The sequence below is a fragment of the Convolutriloba macropyga genome, chromosome 11, assembly GCF_964194025.1.
Source record: "Convolutriloba macropyga chromosome 11, txConMacr16.3, whole genome shotgun sequence".
NCBI lineage: Eukaryota > Metazoa > Xenacoelomorpha > Acoela > Convolutidae > Convolutriloba > Convolutriloba macropyga.
Genome location: NC_134478.1, coordinates 13,893,838 through 13,918,592, shown reverse-complemented (window position 1 = coordinate 13,918,592; position 24,755 = coordinate 13,893,838). Strand labels below are relative to the sequence as shown.

Genomic DNA, 24,755 nt, shown 5'->3' with positions numbered 1-24,755 from the left:
AACTGTTTCCTTGTTGCTCTCATTTTTGTCACCATGTAGATAAACCTCACTGATAAAAGTGTCGACTATTTTTGTTCATTCAAACCATTTATTTTGGTCGGTTAAATGTTTTGGTTGATGACTTCGACCATTTACTTTCATAAAAATTTTTCAAGATTTCTATACTGTTCAATTTATGGGTTTGTTGCTTCGCCCTTTCATAAGGAAGACCCATTGAAGTTCAGATAAGAAGAAAACCATGAATTACAGTTCTGCAACATAATAACTTGTAATTATAATGCCTTGACTACCCTTACTAAGGAATTTCAGAAACTTTGTGTTTTTTATATATTTGTACATGTAAAAGGATTTGTTTTCTTTTTGAACTACAACATTAATGGTAGGTACCAATGGCTTTGAAATTTTGCGCAGTTGAAAATTTTTGACGCTCTTAGTGACGAATGTATAATTTTGACGGCTTAACTGCCATTTTTGCATAAATTTTAATTGGACTTTTCAAGTTCTGCCTGTCTTTATCCTTCTTTTTGTAGTTGTGTGACGTACGCTGAATATTTACAGGTCTCAGCTACTTCCAATCGAGATATAAATTAACATTTTAGAACTTTCAGTTAATAGCTACTGATATAAGCCACTCTGAAATTATTAGTTTTCAAAAATGGAGGCGTATTTTTGCAATTCGCATCTTTTTGCTCTTTTTTGTCGATCTGTAGATATCGAGGACAGGTCAATTAACTTTTCTAAACAAGTATAGATTAATTTGTTTTGTTGAGGTTTTATCTGGTGCGAGTGCGAGTTCGATTTTTTTAAATGATTTTTTTATTATAGACATCGAATTTTGGTCGTTGTTTTTGTTTGTTAATTGATTATTCTCCTTTCCAGTAGCCCTATAAACAGCAAGTTCCATCGGCTCCCTGGCGTGGCTTAATTGTATTACATTAGTGGTTTTTAGAACGAAATTTATTTTTTTGAAAGTTTTCTATCTCCTCATTATTTCGTAGAAAATGAAGTCAAGAATGTGTGTGAGCCGGGTCAAAAAATGATGCTTATTGCTGAGCATCCTTTTTTCATCCAAAGTTGTGTTAGTATTTCGGGAAGTAGTGAGCGTTGGAATGACTTTTTTGTTGTTTGGGTTGCTGGAAAGCCCTGGAGCCTATTTGATTATTTATTTGTTCGATTGAAGAATTGATGCCATATGTTTGTCTCAATTTCTCAACTAAATTTTAGGACTATGGTCATCTTCTGGTCAACTTTTGCCTATTTTTTTGTTTTCATTTCAGAAATTTGCTATTTTTTTTACAAAAGTTCAGCCTGCTGTTTCTACAAAATTGCGCTTGGAACTCTCTGAACATGAAATAATCTTGTAATTGTTTTGTTTCTATCTTTTTTAGCAATGGAGTTGTTGACAATTTCGATTGATATAATCATCGTAGAGAGTAGAGAGTGATATCATTAGACAGTTTTCTAGCGTAAATTCTGGAAATAAAGATTTTTCATTTTTTTACAAGTAGTTGTTGAGGATTAAAATTTTGTGAATAATACCCGATATTGACTTGTTTTTACTCACATTTTCAGATTTTTTCCGAACTTTTTGTCAATTTTGGTAACAAAAATACGTTAAAATTGTCAAAAGTAGTGTTATAGCTTTTTTTAATAATACAGAACGGTTACTGAATTGTTCGAGCTGTGTTTTTGGCTTGAATATATGCCAAATTTTTCGGAATTCAGAACTTTCTCTTTAAAAATTGACCAATATGCTTTACTAGCCCGCTTTCTTTAAATTTGATTAAAGTGGTCACCTTAAAACTGCAGTCAAATTGTTTGTAAGCACGAAACAGAATTGCTTGTACTCTTGCTGGCTTTAAGAGTCTTCTGAGTTTTTGGCAAATTCAGTCTCAAAGTTTATAGAAATTGCATGGTTTATTTTTGATACACTGAAAAATTGTTTGTTAAAATTGATTTATTTCGGTTTGAAAAAATGATTGTTTTTGGGCCGCGCAGCACTATCAAGGTTGATCTTGATCTCATCATGAATCCTTGCGGTAGGAAAATTTTCAGATTTTAATGGTGTGCGGAATTTTTTTTTGTTTTACCGGATTTATAGTTTTTTGATGTTAATTATTGAGAAAAATTTCAAATCAGGCCTCAATTATGGGCAGATACTATTTGAAAAAAAGAAGCTGAGTGACCATACATTATGGTTTCAGATTTAAGCTCGTGGATTTTTTTGCACTGACCAATTGAATTCGTAAATTATTATGGACTTCTTACGTTTTGCTTATTTTTTTAAAAATTTTTTTCGTTGTCGAATGACTTAGTTTCTCTGATCAAAAACCCAATTAGTTTTTAAGAAATCAAAAAGAAGTATAAGTGAACTTTGACAAGGCTTTCAATTGATATCTAATGACTCTTGTGACTTTGATTTGATTTGTTTTAAGCTAATGGTTTCTTGGTTTACTTGGTTAAGATAAAACCAAATTTTGAAAAACGAAGGAAAGCATTGTTGGAAGAAACCACAGCCTTGAAAAAATGTATCTGAATATGTAGTTCTTAGAATTTTTGCTGAGACACAGTTCTCTCTTAAACATTAGAGTTTTTTATTTATTTGCAAATGTATGTTTTTGTTTTTGTCGTTGGAAGGCATATACCTGTTAATCGTATGTCTCAAATGCTTCCTTAGGGCGTATAACTGACCCTATTCAAAAATTAGTTTTATGGCAAATATTTCAATTGTCTCATTGTTAATGCTGTGTAGTACTTATCAGGCAGACAGCAACTCCGATGTTAGACCTTCAGGCCGCAGTATACCGAGTTAACCTCAGGAGGCAGATTTTGGGAGAGCATGATGTGAAAATCAACAAAGTCTTTCATTGGACCGATTCATCAACAGTGTTGCAATGGCTGCTACAACCACAACAAAAGGACAGTTGTTTTTTTCCAGTGGAATAGCAGAAATTCTAGAAGGTTCTTCAAGAGATAAATAAAGACAAAATGAAGGCACTCAAATCCCTGCAAGTATCGGCACGAGAGGAATGTACTCTGAAGGCCTCAAAGATTCCGAGAGGCTAAATGAACCAGCATGGCTCCAGAAGGATGAAGAAAGTTGGCAACAGCCGTGGTGATAAGAGAACGACGCACGTTGAAGATATGGTGCTGCCTTTTCGTTTGTCTAACAACAAGAACAGTACACACCGAAGTTGCACATTCATTAGATACTGAACCATGTCTAGCTGCAATAACACGATTCATTGCAAGATGTGGCTACCCAAGTAGAGTCATCAGCTAAAACGGGACAAATTTCGTTAAACGTGAATTAACTTAGAAAAAGTCAGTTTGGAAGTCTTACCCTCCAGGAGCCCCACACTTTGGTGGAATCTAAGAAAGACTGGTTCAAAGTTGGGAAAATGTCATAATTGTAACCTTGGACAACCGAGGCCTCACTGACAAGCTAATCAGTATAAAATGAGTCTTGTAGAGCAAACTCAACGCAAGATCCGTAAGAGCAGAAAAGGCGATCCTGAGGACTTGACGACATTGACACTTATTAAATTGCTAATAGGAAAAAATGCCAGTGCAACATTTATGCCATCCATTGATCAATATCGAGACCTTAGAAAATCCTTAAAATGGCTCAAGCATATGCCGCCATGATTTGGAAAAGATGAACGCGTGAATATCTTCCACAATGGAACGAGAGATCGAAATGGTCAAAATTTGATGTGCGGAAACTGGAAGAACGTAAATTATTATTGCCAAAAAAGACTCTGTGAAACTCTGTGAATTCATGCTGTGACAAATTTTTGAGATCTTCACTGGCGACAACAGTGTTGTGCAATCAGTGAGAGTCAAAATTGCAAAAGGAGAGTTGAACCCGCCAGTCCTGAAGTTAACACCGGTATTTTATGATGGTTCTTCCGAGACCAAAAACAGCGCCGCCATTGAACAGAAGCAAGAGCTATTAGACAGCAAGAAATAGCTTTTGAAATGAGAAAAACTTCGATTTTGTTGGGACTCCGAATTCGTCCACCTTCCGATTTTCTGAAGAGAAAACTTGAGAAACCGACGCTCTTATCACCTTGTTAAGGTAACTCCTAAGCTATCCCTGGACCCCACGCACGCTCTTGCTTTAGATCTAAAAGTGTAAAGTGTCGCTATTAACACTTATTTGGTGCAAGGGTGCAATTTTTCATATATTTCTTATTTATAGCTAGATTTCTTTTTATGTTAATTACGTGAAGTCTTAGTTCTTTTGGTTTGTTTTCAAGTGCTATGTAAATAAAACATCTAAAGCTCCGCACGAATTATCCGTGTTTGTGTCAACAAAAGCAAATACTGCAGTTACTTCTCATTTACATTGTATATATTGAGCTATATCACTTTAAATAATTAAACAAGTAGAAACGAGTTATGATGATTATATAGCTGATATTTAACTTTTTTTTCGTTTTAGTACCTTTATTTGTATAATGAAAAGGTATCATATTCAGAACCATCAGAAAAGGTTCCTAAGAGCAGTTGTCGCTCAGAGAAGACTTCAATTCGATTCTTCACCAAACTTAGGCTTTTTTGCTAATTTGCTGAATCTTAATATCTTTCAATTTTTACGTTGGTGGAACATTCTTGACAAACATTTTGCAAAACTTGTGTCAAATGGCTGAAACGTTACAAACTTAAGCACGAGATTGAGTATAGTTTATGACTAAAGGTTTTCTTATTTTCAATCAAATCAATTACGAATTTAAAGTTACAGTCCGTTAATAGAACCAAGCGACTAATCGTTTCGACGAGAGTGTTACTCAATTGGAACCCAGTGAAGAAACAAGCCGGCGTAAAGGTCGAGAACTAGGCCGTGATAATTTGGGTCCACTGAGACTCTTGTGCAGCCGCAACAGGCTTGCTGCAGTTTCTCTTATGGGGTTGTTATTTTAGCCCCACTAGGTCTTTAAAGAACAACTCTCAAGCCTTAATTATAATTTGTGTTCGTCTCGGAGTCTTCTGTTTTAATTTAAAGGCCCCAGAAACTGTATTTTATTAGATTGGGTCTCTACGGTTACATAGCTTTCTTGACTGCTTCGATAAATTTTTCTCTATTTCGCACTTTTTTGTGAAGATTCGTTTCTTTCAAACAAAAGCCTATGGCTTTTTGAATCATTTGTCTAGCAAATTCTTAGTCTCGCCAATGACAACCCTAAACTATGTTCAATTTAACATGGTGGGGGGTTAGAATTTCATGTGAGGGATCTAAAAAAAGAAAGGTGCGATGTTTTAACCTCCACAGTCGAACGTTTTTACTCAATTAAAGAAGCTGGCAATAAAATTCACATTCCGACGCTTTTTATTTGGTTTCCAAATGTGAACAGCGTAAATTATTGCACCTTTAAAGCTGAAAAAAAGCGACCAAAAAAATATTTTTTTATTTCCACACATTTTTACTGGCGTCTTTTGAGATCGCCAGTGAAAAACTTGTACATACATTTTGAAAAATGCAGATTTTTTGCCATATCATCTTGGCTCTTTATTAAAATTTTTCTGGCTTACTTGATTCTATTTTTGCGTAAACCCCGTGTTTGCGTAAACTTGTCTTAGAAGAAAAGGTTTGAATTGAACGTCAGATCCCATTCAAAAGCTTTTAAATGGTGTTTACATCATCAAATATTTACAGAGTGTAATTGATTCATTCGTTTTGAGAGTTTATATATTTTTGAATTTCTGACAGCTTTAAAAATGAGGCACAATAAAGTTCTTGATCTTCTTATTAAAGTATCTCTTTCACAGCATTTGCAGACGCACAACCTTTCCTACTACCTGTGATAGCCTTCCATGCAGTTTAAATACTTGTGCAGGCAGTTTCCATAACACATCGCGATCACTCTTCTGTTTTTGGGGGAACAATCTGTCAGCCCATGCTGATCAACGAACATTAATTAATTTTGATAGAAAACTTTTTTGTCAAAATGTAATTAATCACTCTGCCCCAGACTTTCCAAAAAATTCCTTCAATATTGCAGCAGTGTTTCTTTATCTTTATTTCAAATAGATCGCTGGTGTTAATATTGAGGCTATTAGTTGCTTCCTGAAAAACAATTGAGTTAAACAGACAAAATGTAGATATAAAATTGTGGGTCTTTCCAATTATAGCCCCCCCATGAAATTATAGCCCCCATTATGGTGTATTTACCATGATGGGGGGGGGGGGCTATAAGTTATCTGACCACTAATCTGGGGGGCTGTAAAGGGAAAGACCCAAAATTGTTTTATTTCGCACGTTGAGTGTTTTATTAATGATTGAAACGAATTGATGGGCTTCTTAACTTAACGGTTTTAGAGGTGCTTTTGATAAAAGTTGTAAAAACTTGACTCCTAACCGAAGGTGTTTGTGTACGTGATTGGTTTTTCAGATAGAAAAGGTTATCGTCTTTCGCTGGTTGACCTCATCTTCTGATTTTGACTGCTTTTGTCTTTGCCATGATAACATTCGAGTCATTTCTGGATCAGTATAAATCAAACTTGATTATACTTTTTTATGAATGACTGCTTCTAAAGAGTACTAGGTTGTCGGAATAGATGGTTAATTCTAAATCAATACGTTTCAACTCTCAGTACAAATGAGCAAAAGGAAAAACTGAAAAGAAAATGTGAGATATTGACTCTTTGACTCTTTGGGCAACAGTTTTCTCTATCTTCATTTCATCCGATAGCATTTCCTCATTGAAAATTTTAGGCAGTTTTCACAATAGAACTGATTTCAAAATTGCTCGGATTATCCCGTGAAAACCCAACTTAACTAGTATTGATTTCAACGGATTCCGATCGGAAAAATTAAATGGCTTTTCGTTAATAATCATTCATTTTGATTAGTATTTGAGATGGGATTAGTATTTGAAATGTCGAGAGTCCATGTCGAAAACTGTGTTGGCTTGGTGGTATTATTCCGCAAGTTTCCATTATTTTATACGAAAAGCCATTTGACCAAGCCAATTGGCTTTTGTTAACGAAAAGCCATATGAAACTATCGTCCAATAAGTATTTTATGCAAACTTTCGTCGGCATTTGAACGTATTTTGTTCATTTTTATTTATCCAAAGGTGAAATTTTTAATTTGCAAACAGCAACACGGATTCATGAAATTAAGGAGCACTGTAACTCAAATGATTGATTACTTAGATATCGTTCATAAATCTCAAGACAATAGCTCTCCTGCACTTTCAGTTTATTTTGACATTAGGAAGGCCTTTGACACCGTTTCTCATCACTTTTTGCTGTCTAAACTTCAAGTTCTTGGCTTCTGTCCTGGTTTTTTGGTACTTTTTGAGTCTTATTTATCTGATCGCTTACAGTGCGTCAAAGTGAGTGACACTTTTGTTCCTTTCTGGAATGTGACATCTGGTGTACCACAAGGCAGTGTCCTCGGACCACTTCTTTTTCTGTTATTTATCAATGATATGCCAAATGTAATCTCACATGGATCGTATTCTTTGTACGCTGATGATTTGAAAATTTTTACATGCTGCGAGCCACAACTTATACAACAAGACCTTAACGCCTTACAGCAGTGGTCAGTTTCAAATTGCTTGAATTTTCATCCGTCTAAATGTAAAGATTTATCTTTCAATTTTGACCGTTCGCAAGTATTAAAACTGGGTGAGACAGCACTGGATTATATTGACTATAATGAAGACCTTGGCTTAACCATATCAAGTAATTTGAGCTGGCAACGTCATAAACAAAATTAGCTAAATGCAAAAAGATCTTCTATTTCATAAAGCGAAACGTGCCTTTCACGATCTCAGCAAGGAGGAAACTTTTATTGTATCAAAGCCTCGTCCTCTCCATCCTTCTTTACGGTTGTTCTGTATGGCAGCCTTCCGTAACCTATATGCGCAAGCTGGAGAAATTTCAATCAAGAGTTTTCAGATGGATTATTTCTGATCTCGATTGTTTCTAAACTTCAAAGACTTTCTTTCTTGCCGGTTTGCTACCAGAAGATTGAGTCGGACATGGCCTTGCTTTGGAAAACGATCAATAAACAAGCTGAGGTTCAGAGTGAAATACAAAGTAGTTTTTTCAACACAAGGTCATCGACTCTTGGATAGTTTAGCGTGCCTAAAACGCAGAAGTTTTGCTCTGAAGATAATTTTTTTGTCAGGGCCACCAGATGTGCAAATGAACTGCTAAAGCTAAATGTTATTAAATTCGATATGCCGCTGGGCATATTTCGTAATAAAGTACATATTTTTCTAGTTGAAAAACTTACTTATTTTAACATTGTTATCTCTTGTTCTTAATTTGTAAAATGTTTTTGTAATAATTGTCGCTCTTAATTTCTCTTTATGCCTATTTAAAAATAACGCGCATGCCAAACTTTAATAATTTTTGTAGCAAATTATTGACGCGGAGAAATCCATTACGTGGGCAAACAAATTGAACCTTTCAGCGAGTTTTTTTTAAACTCCGAATACTGTTTTTATTTAGTGTTTCAATCAATTCTCATCTGAAACACTTCAAATTAAAGTGCACAAAGGCTACAAACTCACTGAGGTCTAAAGTCGATTTCCATAAAATCAATTTTCGGAGCGCTTACAGGCTGCTGGAAGCAGTTATTAAGCCTGTCGCGACTTACGGCGTCTCCGTTTTTGCATCATTACAGAATTGCCATTGGACGATACTGGAAGCGCTGGGTCAACATCTCCAAGTTCAACAGAAACAGATACTTTCTAAAACACTTGTATGAAGACAACTTTCTGGGCATTCAGAGCAAAAAACCATGCAATAGACGTCCCTCTGCCCTATTTTATGCCAACGGTTTATACCAGCTGATGTGCAGTACCGGAGGTTGTTACAGTCAAAATGAGCCAAGTACATTCAACAATCCGATCTTCAGGAAGTTTCACCTTTTCTCCTGCAAGGCCAGGCAACCTGGAAATGAACGACAAAAAGTACTAAGTCTCTACCATAGCTCTATAGATCTCACTTATCGATTGATGCATGTTTTGTGTTATAAATGCCTGTACATGTGCGTTTTCTTTAATGTTTCGTTGCTTAGTTCTGTTTTAAAATGGTCTTTTAATACTGTCTATATGAAGACGTAATTCATTTTCTCTCTCTCTTTCTCTTTTTTATGTAGCAAACTCTTATCTCGCCAATTATAGCCCACAAATGATGTTAAATTGACCATACAGTCCAATGCTTTTTCTTAAATAATGAAGTTTGCAAAACATTTCACATCCGACATTTTTTAGTCGGTTTCTATTGTGATACCAACTATTGATACCTTAGAACTAAAATTTTTCTGATCGAAAATATCGACCTCTCTTCCGCCCATTTTTAATGACGCCTTTAGACATCGCCAGTGAAAAGCTTGCTGTATTATCCTGTTTATTTAGTACATATGGAGAAACATGAATCTACTGAATAATAATAATAATATACTGTTTCACTCATTCTCCGTGTTGGCTTTAACTTATTTTAAATCATGCAATGGAATTCTTAATTTTCGTTTGATCGCGTTCTGAACGAGGCATGTCAACAAACAAATTATGCTCAGAGGAGCCTATTATATCGTCCTTTCTGAAGACTTGAAAGCTGTTTTTCACAAAGTGTACGTTAGAGCCTATCTTTAGGATGTCCTTGTGATGGTGGATGGGAAATGGATGCATGGTTGATAAAGATATGTCAATTTCTGCCAACGACATACCCCTGTCGTAACGTACGTGTGCAGTCCTTAAATATTTCGATTTGAATAATTAGCGCCCACTAACTGTTCAGTTTTTGTGCTCTCGTTTTACGGCGATGCTATCATACTGCCTTAACTAAAGATAGATTATAGATTATATCGACTGATTTCGCTCAGATGTGAGGTTTTATGGACTGATTTTGCTCATATGGATTACTATTACCTTGCATTTGGATCTGGTTCCGAGTTGCAGTAGAAATGAAAGAAAATGTTGATTTCTTCTCAAGCATAACTATGATTTTTTTGTAGTTCAATCCTGTTTCAATTGCTTCCCAGAGTAAACTTCTGCTAGCGCTCCTTCAAATTTCAGATAATTGAAATTTGAGCTATTTTCTCGCATATATGCTATTGTATGCTCATAGAAAATATTTTGTGACCGAGCGCCCTTCCAAGAGTGTAATCTCCATAGAATGAGGTCATAGTGAGCTGTTTCAGCTATCAAAGAGAGACTCGATCAAATCAAATGTCCATGACGCGGTTATAATTTGACTATGTGTAATTATAATTTTAAATAAAAGTAATAAAATATATGAGTCAGCGTCAGAACACTCCCTAAAATTAATTGAACCGGAAATTACGCCAGGTAGTGTAATTTTACTTATTCAATGCTTGCTTCCAAAGTGTTTTATTTAATTTGAACTTTATTTGCGGTTGGAAACTGCGCAGTTTTGTTTTCATTTTTAATGTTTTGTATCCCGTGTAACTAGTCTTTCTAATTGTTTTAACATTTCCAACATAATCGGAAACACATATGTTCTTCAGGAGGATGAATGACAATACTCTAATCAAGGAAATAAACAGTCTGAATTTTGAAAGAGGGGAATTGATGAAATTGCAGAATGATCAACATTTGTATACAGTTATCTCCAACAAAATGTCTTCATCTGTGAAGGCGAAACAATTACTGTTCAAAGTGTTTTGTTGGTCTAAATCTAGAGATGCTGGAAACGATTACCGCTTGTTCGTTATAAAATATGGGGGATTAAAGGCTTCTTCAGAAATTGAGATTTCTGATAAAGTATTTGGAGCAGATTCAAAAACGAAATACAAGATCCCTCCCATATCAAGAGGTTCTATTTATCTTGAAGCTGTTCGGAGCCTTTACAAATCTTGCAATTATGCTGACCGAAATTTGAGCAAACTCAAAGTTACAAGTGGCTCCAAACTCAGTAAGAAGGCGCTCCAGATTAAAACAGTGGAGTCTGCTTCGGATAATAAAGAGGAACCGGAAAAGCAGTTACTGTACGATGCAGTAAAAGAATGGATTTGGGAAAATCTTACTGATAGTCTAGAGTCTCAAAGCTTTTTTGATATACCTTTTGAAGGTGATCAAATTAATGGTCTAGCTTTATTGGAGGACAATGAAAACTTACCATCTGCTTACAGTAGCGATCTCGATGAATCAACGAGCTATGATAAACAGTCTATAAATCACTGCGAGGTAGACGATACGTCGTCTGGAAATCTACCCCTCGAGATGGAATCACGCTCGGAAACACCTACTTCACGTAGTAGCTCCTCGCCAGTTTCCATGGATGAAAATTCGAATACCAGCTTGAGTGCGAGCTGTAAATTAAAACTGCTGAATTTCGAGAAAATCAGGACTCGAAATCAGGGTCGAATTTTGGATCCCCATACTTTTGATACAGTGCCTCTTGCAGATCATGCAGACGATTCAGAGTTGCAGTCAATGTCTGCCTGTGGTGAATTATTTTGCAACATGGGTTGTATCTGTGACTCCATTTCGACTAATTATTCACGAGAGGAGACGTGTGGACTGATCGAGTGCGTTTTCAGTTGTTCATGTACACCTGTATTTCTGCCAGCAAATGGTTCAGCCTCTTCTGACTCTGGATTTATTACATTTGTTGCCAAAAGACCTAAACGAAATGTTCGACCGCCCTCAAAAATTCGAGATTTTGCTGTTGTCACCAATTTTCAGACAGAATCAACCGCAAAATCGGAGAGTGGAGTTTTCAAGAAAAAGCGGATGTATCTTTTAGATCCCGAAAAATTAAAAGCATCTCGTGAAACTCCGGAAGGAGGTACCATTAGGTTTCGTAGTTTGAAAAAAATGAAAGAGCCTTCCAAAAAGCCGCCACTTTTCGCATCTCGAAAGTCATCTCAAAAGAAAACAGCATCACGCAAAACTATTCAATCAAAAGTTGAGCAATCTGCTATTGAAGATGGAAAGAAGTTAAAAGTAGTGTTAACCAAACTTGACGTTGACCCGGGAGATGATTCGCCTGAAAACAAGAAAAGGAAATTAGGAAAAGCGAAACCCCAAACCATCAATAGCCAGCTGCAGACTTGGCTACTTCGCCGACAACAAAGTGATGTAAGCAGCTTGACGTTAAATAAACGACGTCAAGCACAGAAACTGTTAGCTCAGGCATCGCCTTTTGTATCTCCTGTCAAAAAAGTTTTGACCGTTGACAAAAAGGTACCTCTAAAGCATTCGAAAGCAAATAAAGTTGTCAACAATACGGTCACTTTGAAAAGTAAAGCACCTAAAAGTAAAGCATCAATTGCAGTTCCTGTTAAAGAAAGTAATTCAAAGTCTCTAGAACCAAAACAAGAAGATGTGAAGAAAGAGGAAGAAGTAAAACCTACTATTGCGGTCCTAGAATCAGAAAAACGCAAACAATTGCCAAAAACTTCAGCTCGAAAGTTGGGAGTTAAGGCCAGGGAAAATAGAACGGCCAGCAAACTGAAGAGCCAAATAAAATCGAGAGGATTGAAACGGAAAGCCGCCTCAGTAGTGAAGCCAAAACCCTCGGGAGTTTCCAAGAATCGAAAATTTCCAAAGCGCGAGCCTGAAAATAATCAAGTTGACGACCACATCGACTTAATTTTGGATGCTTCAGATGATGAACAAGATAAAGATAGCGTTCCGTTGATTTATAACAAGGAGCTTTTCCAGTTTTCATCAAATAGCTTAATTACCAGCGATACGCTAGGCATCAAACTTACGGTTGCAACGGTACCCGAGTCCGATAATCACGCACAGCCTCTGTCGAAATCAAAGTTGAAGCAAAACGCAACTTCTGAGACATCAGTTCTGGGCAACAAATCACGCAAAAATAAAAATTCTTCTGAGAAAGCTGGTCTGCTTTCATCAGATTATGCTTCTGAGCATTGGCAACTCGTGCAAGAAAATTTACAGTTGGAAATTGGTAATCAGAAATCAGAAGGTAAAAGTTTATCCAATCACGAAAACTTGCCGCTGATCGAAAACACATCACCAGGCGAGGAACAGCTCAGCGATACGTTTGAAAAGAAATACCCATTTATGGCTAGAGCGCCCCCGAAAACCCTTGAAGACCGCATGAAGTGTGCCCGGGTTAATTCGACAAACTTTTTGCTAACTTGCGCAAGGTGCAGACCTGTAAGCGAGCGATTTTTCATGAAAAATGCTATTCGAGCTGAACAAAACGATATTTTAGTAAAATGGCGAGAAAATTTAGCTGAAAACTCTTCTTCTGTTTCTTATGATTTGAACACTGACACAAATTTTGCAGAGAGTAATAATGTCGATGGAAACAGAATTTCTGAAAAGAACGAATCAACTAATAATGAATCTTCAAACTATACGCCTGAAGATTTTGCAGAGTTCAAATCAACATATGTTTATCTAAACGGAAATCGAGTAGAAATTTTCAGTAACTGTAATTGGAGCTCCAAAAAACTCAAAATTTACGAGAGAGTGTTAAAAAACATGGAAAACCCGCAAACGTTCAAGTTTAGAATCGGAGTTTTCTGTGTCGAGATAATAGACAACCTTAACAAAAATTTAACCCACGAGAAAATGAGGCACGATTTTGACAATATCAGAAAAATTGTTGTGATAAAGTATAAATTGACTGTCGATAATGACACGGAGGCGAATAAAGGTTCTAAAGAAAGTGTTGAAAATATAATGGCTGCACTGGGCAAAGATGGTCAAACGTTGCAAGACGAAAAAAATCACGACAAAGTTTCAGGTGTACTTTTACCTGAAGAACTTTTGAACTATGATGGGGTTCCCGAAAACGCGACAAATGATAATTGCAACCAAAGTTCGAAACCAGAAACACAACAAATTTCAAAAGACGTTCAAGGGAAGCCGAGAAAGTTGATTATTTTGTCCAAGAAAGAAGATTATGCTCAATTTGCACAGCAGAAAGCAATTATGACTCTTCAAGCTGTGAATAAAGATTTAGCGAAAGTGTCAGAAAATCCCGAAAACAAAGAAATTGAAGAAAAATTAGATAAGGATATAGCTTGTGATGAAACATTTGATCATAGTTTGTACACATTTAACAGTGGAACAAATTCAAAGACCTCAGCCACGGATTTGAAGGAGTCGAAAAAGTTACAAGTTGAAAGTCATCCTAAAATTGTGCAAAAAGAAGTTGTCAAGTTAGCACCCGCAGCTCAAAGTGAAAAACAAACAAATAAACTACATAGAGTGATGAAAGTTTCAGTCAATTCGCTCCTGTCGGAAAAAGACAAACAATACTCAGGGAAAGTTGTAAAGTCCTCCGAAATTGCCAAAGCTATTTCTCAACGGTGGCATTCACAAAAACTTGAACGAAAATCTGCTGAAATATTTGAGCGGAACAAAATCCTAAGAGCGAAGTTGCATGCAAATTCACTGCAGAATGTGAAGCCAAGTCTAATTGTGGCTGGACAGCGAAATACATCTAATAGTTTAGCTCTGAATCCGCCCCCTGATCAGCAAAAGCCAATTGTAATTTACAGGAATATCACTGATCGGAAACGAAGCCACAACTCAGGTTACCATTTTTTAAATCAGTTTCGATTTTTTTACAAGCGCTGAATGCTTATCATCTGGTTCGTAATAATTTTTTAACGGTTCGATGATAATAAAATGTATTTCATATTTTGCATCAAATTTTTTTTACGTCACCGAGGTAAGTCTCGGTGAAAATGTTAAATTGATCTCAAACGAAATGCTGGTGGTTTTGGATGCGATTTTTAGTACTACCGACTTTTCTTCTAGGAAAGCATCAAGTCGCTGAGCAGTTATTTTAGAGCCTTACTACCATTTAAGCATGTAATTTTTCGACATAAATTCATGTTGTGAAGTGCGGTTCTCAAAAGTCTGACCCCTCTCGCACTCTCCCTCCTCCTTCTCCCCCTGACATTCTCCCCATCCCATCCTCCCCCCTCATCTTCCCCCTTGCCCCCCCCTCATCTTCCCCCTTTCCTCTCGCCTCATCTCCCCTACTCACCTCCTCCATCCCCACCCTCGTTCACCTGTAACCCCACTCGCCCCGTTTCGCTCCCCTTCCTCGTTTTCTACCACCTCAGTAAAATTATTTAAACTAGCTTCCTCTGCTACTTAAGCTAGCTATTGACGAAGCTCGCCGGCGCTAGCCGCAGTGGTTCAGGAGCAATTCGCCTATCGGTAGTCAATCGTTTGTGTTTTAATTGTTAGTTTCCTACTCTGCTCAAATTTTAAGTTTTGTCTTTATCTACAAAAATTTCTGTCCCTAGCGTATTATGCAATCACTATTTGTTTTTTTAGTATTTAATCGAGCAAGCTAGGCATTGCTAGGCATAGGCTAGTTTTTATAATTGTTGATTAAATTTGGATTGAAAAATTGCAGACGCATTGAGTGGTGCCTTTGTTTAAAATTGGATCTGAAGAACCATAGCAAATTGGAGATTAAAGTGGTTAATTCGCAGTTTTTTTGCTGATTTCTCTGCGATTACGTCTGTACACGATTTTCTTTCGCTCTCAAAACTTGTTTTTGAAGTTCTCGGATCTGTTAAAAGCGTTTTTGCTTCCTCTAGGATAGATGCGTAGGAAATTGGGAAGGTTATCAGATAGCGTAGTTTTGCGCAAAAAACGCCGTTAGTCTGAGATGTTTTTTTTTCATTTTTTTGGTTTTAATAAAGACGGAAAGTAAATCTATTCAATTTTAATGTTTTTTTTATACAGACAAGTTGCCTTTTTACAGATATATTGCCTTTTTTTAAAGAAAATATTTTATTAATTTTTTAATACTGAGTGCCGAACTGGCTAAATGAACTGTAAGTTTCCTGAACGAGTAAGTTAGTTGACCGTTTTTCTTCTTTTTTGATATGATGCCTGCAGTGAAGGAAAAAGATTCTCTATGCGTGTTGGGACCGGTTTTCTTTTCAATTTTCATTGATGATATGATTGATGTACCCGTAGTATCAAAAGTTTTCTGCTACGCTGGCGACACGAAATTGCTCTGCAATGGCGACTTCTGCTTGTATAGTGCTCAAAATGATCTATGCTCGTTGCGGTTATGGGCTTATTGTAACTATTTGTCTTTTAATTCAGCTAAAAGCGGTTATTTACATATTAGTAGAATGTCATTGGATAATATACTTCTTGGTGATGTCGAGATTCCTTCGCTTGATAATTATACGGATCTGGGAATTGAGGTATCAAAAACGTTGAAATGGAGTCTTCTTATTCAAACAAAAATAGTAAAAGCCCGTCGGTCGTTCAATTACCTGAAGCACAGTGTTCCAATTTATTCAAGGCATGTGTTTTATCGGTTCTTCTATATGGATATCCTGCTTGGTTTCCTGAAATTTTGGATCTACGAAAATTAGAACAGCTCAATATCCGTGGCCTGCGTTGGTGCCTTGGTTACAATGACTTTTTCTCCCTGCTTAAATTATCCAACTCTCTGCCAATATGCTATCAATTTATCGAGCGTGACATACGTGTTTTTACGGCTATCTTAAACAATGAGAATTGCATATCTTTTGACAAATTTTTCAAGTTGGACTCAAAGGTATTAACCTACGCACTTTTGATCGTGAACGTCTGGCACTCACACGAGCTAGGAAAAGAAGGTATACAGAAAAATCGTTTTTCTTCAGAGTTGAACGTATTATAATTGACGCCGCGGATTTACTTGATGTAAGCATCAGTTTTTTCAAGGATACTTGCAAAAGGGCAATCCCAAATCTACTAATGGCAATGAGAACTGATAAATTTGGTTTCGACTTATCTTTCACGTGGTACCTTAGGTGTAGATGTCGTTTCTGTATAGCATTGCTTTCTGTTCAACTAATAATTTTTTTGTAGCTGTTACATAATTTATATCATTTTTTTAATCTTTGTGCTATCATCATCCTTGTTTATACCCTCAGAAGGTTATTGAAGTCTTATACTACTACTACTATGGCACCCCTCTTAGATATTGTTCGCCTGTAGCATGGTCAACAAAAGTTCACAAACCTTAGCGTCGAAGATCAGTAAAATTGAAAAAATCCATCGCTTTTTCTCGATTTCAGCTTGACAGCCATGAAAACGTAATAATTTCATCAAATTGTAAAAATCTTCGAGTTCTTGAGCTCAATTTCTTATAAATTAAGTTTTTGCTCTGCTAGATGTTATACTGGCAAATTCTGCATATGTCAGCTGAATGCTCTGGATTTTTGCTTTATTGATTTCAAAAATTCTACCTTCAGTTTGAGCGAAGCTTCTATCAACAACGTTTGACGCTTTTTGTCATCTGTTTGTTTTCAATTTTTGCTCATTGTTGAAAAATTGTCGATCAGTACGCTACAGGGCAGTGGCAAAGGTTCTCCCAAATTTTGGTTTTCCACCGAGTTGTCTTTTTATTGTTTTTTTTTTAAAGTTATGTTGAGTGGCAAGTTAATGGTCGGGGTACCAATTTTTTCTGTCTTATCGATGGGTGCTTTTAGAGCAAAAGCGTAGGTGATAGGCCTTACCGTACTCGCTATCAAAAAATATGCAAAATGTTAAGCCTTCCCATTTTCGGGCTTTTTGCAAAAAAGACCGGGTGGGTAACAACCGTTAGGCATCAATAAGATTAAGGTTTTTAATTTTTATGCAATTTGCCAAAAAAATGCATTTGAATTGTACCGCTTAGTGAAATTGTTTTTTGTTGAAATAATGTACTAAGCTTTATTTGCTTCTTTGGCAATGATGCGAAATGTGATGTCTTTTTAAATGGCAAAGATTGTTTCAATCTTTGTTTTCATTGTCTTCAAATTTGTTCTTCTGTTTTTAATACGTAAGGTCTCCTGTCAATTACTACTCATGCTTGTATGAAGTGCACTAACCATTAAAAACAATGAGTATTTTCAATTAATTTTTCAGAAGGAAGTGTTCATTAAATTTAGTTTTAGAAGGAAAACAACCACACTAGACTTTTTTTATTGAACATAGTTTCTGAAAGTTATAGTATTTTAAATACTTACGTTTATCGGTCAATACATATAAAAATTAAGACACCGACGTCAGATGTTTTAAGAAAAAAATGTCTCGAAAGGGGGGAATCTCTTCCAGGTGAATTAAGATTTGAACGTTCGATTTTATTGACAACTGTAGATCGTCTTATTTCTAATTTATCTATGAACTGAGTCTATGATGAAAAAGGGCTGAGAATTATGTCTCTGTTCAATTCGTTATACTCAAATGACCAATCAATTGCCGTGAAACTTATGGCGTTTTGCCCATGTATTAATCCAATAAGGTTTGGTCATCGGAAGTTAAAATATCTGTTTCGAAATATCTATTCTGCTTTAGGTGCTTCTAACCCGAAAGATGACGTCACCAACCTACTCAATGGCAAACATCGGAAGATAAGCGGTTAGTAACAATCTGTGGATGCAGTGTTGTTAAAAATTAATAACTTACGCACATTGTAGGCTAACATGAGTCGTTGTCTTTGTAAAAGGCGTGAAAAATTGCCGAGCAAAGCCTTAAATTATAAGAGGGATTAGTTTTTTAGTAGTTTTTTCGGAGGAGTTTCGCTTTTTTTTCTGAATCCAGGAAAGCAAATTGCGTTTAAACTGGTTTAATGCAAATAATTCAAAACCCATTACTGATGTGAAAAAAGGGTAACCGTGAAATTTTTCTACCGGACGCCAACTAATAAGCTTGAGAAAATTTGAAGATAATTTGATTTCCCAAAGTAGAAGGTGACAACCTGTAGTTGATAGTTTTACTCTTCTGTAGTGATATATGTGAATTGTAATATTGCGCCTCTTATTAGGTCATGCAAACCATTATCAGTGGTGCATAAACAAGCATTGGTGTGTTGAAGAAATATTTTAAAGAAAGACTAAAAATTATGGTTCGTACGGGAAAGGGAACAGTGCTTTCGAATATTTTATCACATAGTGTTCTGTTAATTCCGTCATTTTTGTTGTTATTGGTAATAGTTTCTATCTAGTTGCTTTTTAAGAATTTTTGTTTTTTTTTGGTTGGAGAGCTAATTGTTTCATTGCATTTCGTGGATAGAAGACTTCCGATTTGGCCTCTCACTTGCAGTGTTAAATTTGTAGAAATGCCATTACATTAACAGAAATTATAAATATATCCAGAACAGGCCAATTTTTGCAAATATTTTAGAAGTCGTAAACTGTCAAATTATATTATAGCCAATAGAAATTAAATATCAAAAGTATATTTTCTCAAAATTGTTAGATTAGTAGTAACTCTTACCGACTTTAGAGAAAAAACGGGAAAAAATAAATCCGACAATTTCACTTTAAAACAAGTTGAGATTTATAGATTTTATTCACTCGCTTTACTGTTTATCGCTGCCTCAGAATTTGTTTTCAAACAGTGGGTAGATCTGGTCAATTTTTGGAATGTTCATTTCAATTTGAAGGAAATTTTCTATTCTAATCAAAGAGAGAATAAATACTGCTTAAATAGTCAAATTTGACCTTGAGACATATGAAAACGTTGGTTAGAATTTTTGTTCAATTGTTCGAATTTAGTTGGGGCTAGTAGTTTCATGACAGTCTTGATTTTTGTCAAGTTAATTCTGGCCGATCTTTTGCAGCATAGAATTCGGCTGATCGACATAAAGAGTGTTGAGCAACCGAGTTCTTTTATGTTTGTATCTCCCAGCCTACACCTTTGTTTCTTAATTTCTGTTAAGAAGTCACTATATTCGTTTTCATATAAGTCATCCAATGTTTGACTTCGTTGCTCCTATGTTATTTATAGCTTGGATTTTCCCGTGTCAAATCGCAATTTGTATGTAAATTTCGAGAAAGTTTCACCATAAATATATTGTTCCACATTTGTAACCAAAATGGCGCAAATGTAATAGTATAAATGTCGATCTATTTTAGACTCCAATTAGGGAGACTGTTAGGATTGAAGTGTTCAGTAGAAATTTTCTGGGAATGCAAGACTAAGGCCGAAGATCATGAACAAAGTGTGATATTATTGTAAAGCTTTTGAAAACTGCAAAAATACTTCCAAATCTACATTGAATATCTGTTTCATTTTCCATTAAAATCCAGAGGCTCCGTCAACTTCAGGTGGTTTCAATAGATCCTCGATGACTTGCTAATGCAGTAAGCGAAGTCAGCAAAATTTTCCGTTTTTTCATAGTTGGGTTGTGATTGACATTAATGGCCGCCAAAAGATCCAGTTCAATGACCATTTCTGCTTTGTCAATTTTTATTAATGTAAGGGCTCAAGATGATCGTATAGTTGTGATATTTTCAATCGTGACAATGTTTAATATTTTATTATCTTTAATTGTTTAGTGTCTGTTAAGCGCCCATTTAATTGACTAATGTTAATGAATTAAAAGTAAAGGAATGTGATTTCTTCCCCCTTCCCCCCACCCACCCATCCCCATTGACCCCCTCTCACCTACTCCCCATCTCCCCTCCGTGCCCCCCCCCCCCCCCATTGACCACCTCCCCTTTTCATTTTTAAAACATTGTCTATTGTTTGATTAGGCTATAGGCTATCAATTTCTTCGTTATTTCTTTTTGATATTTTCATATTGCAGTACTCTTCATATTTTTTCATATCGAGTTGTTTTTGGTATTCTACCGGCTATGTTTTTAATGCAAAATTTTCGCTTGACCGATTTGACTTTTCGAGTGACTTTAGTGCCCTTGAGTTTTTCGTTTTGCGCCATTTGTTTTTCGTAGCGGCAGTTCGCTACTGAAAGTCAAATGAAGAGCGCCGAAATTGGTGGCACTTTTCACTTTAAATTTTATTAATGGTTATAATGGTATGTAGTAATCTCTAATGACGTCATTTGAAGCCCCCTTTTTAGTTGGTTATGTTTTGATCTTTTTTTCAGGTGTGTCCCAAAGTTGACCGACGTCCATTCAACTAATCGTGAGCGTGATACAATTTCTGCTTCTTTCTCTGCGATGAGTTTCCTCAACTATCTGCATGAAGGAAGAAAAACTTGAGAGAAAATACAAAGATATACGGAAAAAAAAGACTTTTGAAACATCAGTTTTTCATCTAATATTTTGGTGCTTTTGTCGCAATGCGACCTTACTTTTGATGACGTAACAGATCGGCAAACAATCAGTGCGAAATGAGTTTGAATTATTCTTTCTAGATTAATTAGTTAATAAGTTATTGATTAAAAAGAGTGGATTTACTTATCGAGTGGGTTAAATCTTGTGCCATAAGTACCTTGATAAATTTCACTTGGGTATTCTTATTACAATTACGCGGAAAACAAGTGGAGGCTTAAAATAGTTATAAATGGATTATTGTCATATTATTCTTGTCCAATCTTACTATAATTGTGTTGATTTATTCTCAGAAGTTTATTTAAACTTAATTCTCTTTTTTATGAGCGCTTTTTTCAGGATGCTCATCTCTAGGTTATTTATGTTAGAAATACTTGGTAATTATAACTCAATATGTTGCGGCAACTTTGAGATCAGATTGGTAATAATCTTTTCGTGGGCAAACATGAGTCGAAAAGAAAAGCTATTCTTGCATGATTTTATAACATTATTACTTAAAAGATCTTGTCAAATTTTTGATATATTTTGCAAGTTTACCTTTTGTTTGAGGTTATTTGTATCTATTAGGTAAAGGATTAAATTCAGGGTTAAAAGATGGAGGTCAAACCAATATGGGGAGAAAAGGCGGGACGCCCTAATTTCTTATCTGGTACTGTGTGTATTTAATAATAATAATAATTGTGGTTTCTGCGTAATCGCAGTGGAACAGCTTTAGGCCTACAGTAGCCTGTTTTCAGCTGTCCTTTTTCTTATTATTCCCCACATTTCAGACTGATCTTTTTATGAGCAGCATTGCTCTTTTTTTGGTGACTATAGCCACTTTTTTTTGCGTCTGAAACTTTCACGTGGTACCATCATTGCAGCCAACATTGGTCAGGCTATGGTCAACCTGAAGCTATGGTTAAGTAAGAGCTCATCCTCACACAGACAGCTTCACGGAGGCAGGGGATTGAACTCTCAATCATTGACGTGTGAACCACACACCTTACCTCTCGGCTATCATTTCAAAATGTCTGCTTTTTTGGAGAAATTTTGTATTCCTATCTTTTCTTTTTCCACCATCTTCATCTGATTTGTTCAATTTACCATGCATAGATAAGGATTATGTGGTACGTTTTGGTTATGAAAATAAGGGCTTAATGTTTTACAAAGAAAGAAAGAAAGAATTAATTTCTTCATGTGTAAGTGAACGTTTTAAAGTTAAATGATATCAGAAAACTTTAGAATTTAACACAAATTAGATAGATAAAAAAGGACTGACTGGCTTTATGGAAACTGTAACATGAAGAGGACAGATAACAAGACCAGATGGTCTACAATGATCTGCCTTGATTGATGAGTAACAAAACATTAAAATTAATTTAATAAAATAAAAAGTTGAACTGTAGTCGTAAAAAACATAAAGATACCAAATCAAAGCTGAAGCAAAGTCGGTGGTGAAAAGTAGAAAGGGTGGCAATAATAACATTATTCCATTGTACCAACGCACATCAAATATTTTACTGCCTTCTAAACTTTTTGTCAATTTTCAACTATAATTCAGAGAGTTATATTAAGAGTTAGAACCCAGTAGAGTTCCTATGATATGGTCGTCATTTTTGAGCTGAACTGTCCTTCACTTTATCCTCATTGCAGGTTGTGAAAATATAAACACTTAGGGAATGAAGACCTGGAACTATTTTAGCTTCGTTCCTTCAGTTTTACAAGCGTTTACAAACTATTTCGTCGTCGGCCTCTTATTGGCTATTATTAGGCGCTCTCCTTTTTACAGTCCACAGTATTTGGATTGTATTGGTGTGCTCTCCTTTTTTACGACTCGAAGAGGAGTATTGGTGGAGCGTCTTTTTTGATCGATAATTTTTTGGAGTGTAGATTTAGGTCAAATGACTGAACTAATTGAAGAGCAGAGAGAAGAGAGTAATTGTTTGACCATGCCTCATCTTTGAGATAGTGGAAAAGTAGGTGTAAAAAAATTTGCTAAGTGAGAAAAATTTTTTGACGTGCGGCTTTTTCAAAGTAGTTTTTTTTAGTTTTAACTCGAAGAGGTGTTTTTTTATTTATATAATTTTCCGCCCAAGAGGTGTTTCCGCCATAGAGGTGTTCCTTTTATTTATATACTTAAGTAATAGTGTGTCTGAAATTTGAAAAGAGTTTTGACCACTTGAAGCCATTTACAGTTTGAGATTCATTTTTTAAAACCATTTTGCTTTGATTTAAGCTTTTTTCCAGTTTTTATTCTTTTCATTTGTTATGTTCTATCAATTGGTGTTTATTAATTTTTTTTGCCGATTTTGGTCTGTTTTAAAATTTTTTTTGCCTATTTCTATTAATTTATGTTCCAGGCTGTAGTTTTTCCTGGTCTATTCTTGATGGAGAGCAATTGTATGGGTTTTGTTAATATGAAGGGACATTTGAACGTTGGAGTGGGCTCTTTTCATTGAAATAAATTACACAATTTTTTTCAGGTGTGCTCTTTCCATTTATCTAATTGTTGTTTAATATTTCTCTGTCACGTATTGGGTATATGACTAATCGACTAGAATTTGTAATGAACGTTTAGAATAAGGGTTCGGAAGTTCCATTAAAGCATTTTAGAGATATTATTCATAGAGAACGTTTTCCGATTTTGTTCTCTCCCTTTCCATTACCTTTCCTCCATCTTTTTTCCTTTTCCTCCGTTTCTTCTTCAAAAACCATTTTTGTTTCTTCTTTACAAACCACTTTCACGAACCATCTCTCAGTTGAATTTATTTTTTGCAAAATACCTGTATTCCAAGATCTTTTGCCTTTTTTGTCAGTTATTTTCTCATATTGGTTTTTTTCTCAAAATGTTCAGTTAAAGATATGTTCACATTTTTTCGGCTTTTTACGTCAGTGAGAAATCAAATTAGAGTAGTGATTTTATTCACGCTGGAGTACTGAAGGGAGCGGAAAAGTGAGAAGTTTGAAAGCGTGATTTTTTTCCAATGTACCTTTAAACTGGAGTGAGATATTGGAATGTGAACAAATTTTTGGTTTTTGAAAGCATTTTTTTCAGGTGGAGCAATTTGACTTTTAGTTTGAAGTATTTCATCTCTTGATTGTTATCATTATGATGCCTATGTTTTCGATGCAAGCCCATTTTTAATTGTTGCATTTCATCGCCGTCCAGCTAATGCCTTTTATGACTTTGACAATATTTTGTTGTCATAAAATATTAGCGAATATTTGATTTCTGCCAGCTTGTTTTTCTTTTATTTTGTGTTTTCAACTAGTTTAGTTAATAACAAGCGTCATTGGTTAATGAGGCGTAAATAAGCTTAATAACTGGTTTGACTTCACGGCTATTTTTTTCATGATTTTGGCTCTACTTGTTCTCAAAAATGTTTTTTTTTTCAATTTTGTTATTTTACTTTTTGTGGTCTTATTAAGGACGATTCTCATAGTTTGATAACAGGGATTATTTAAATTGTTGCTTACTCGTTTCAGTTGAAAGCTAATGTTTTCGAGAAATGTTATCCAATTTTTGAGTTTTGCCGGTTTTTATTGTTCAATTTATTTTCGTATCTCTAAGTCTCCTTAGTAACAGGTCACAGTTGTTGCTAATTATGTGTAAGTTTATCAAATTAATTGTTTCAGTCTTTAGTTTTTGGTTTCTAGGCTTCATGCGTTGTTCGTTTTCTGAAACTTTTTTAGTGATTTTTTAAGGTTTACTAGTCTTTGTATTGATTGCTATCTTATGACCAATTTCATAAATGACGTTTTTAATTGTTTG

At 35.4% G+C, this 24,755-nt stretch overlaps 1 protein-coding gene across 1 annotated transcript; it reads left to right on the top strand.

The window, feature by feature from the left end:
* Nucleotides 1-9,579: 9,579 nt before the first annotated feature.
* On the top strand, nt 9,580-21,312 carry LOC142349970 (uncharacterized). The gene is made up of 4 exons (XM_075401842.1): nt 9,580-9,703; nt 10,493-14,508; nt 18,279-18,341; nt 20,815-21,312. The coding sequence occupies exons 2-4, from the start codon at nt 10,497-10,499 to the stop codon at nt 20,829-20,831; spliced, it is 4,092 nt and encodes a 1,363-aa protein (XP_075257957.1). The 5' UTR covers nt 9,580-9,703; nt 10,493-10,496; the 3' UTR covers nt 20,832-21,312.
* The last annotated feature ends 3,443 nt before the right edge of the window (nt 21,313-24,755 follow it).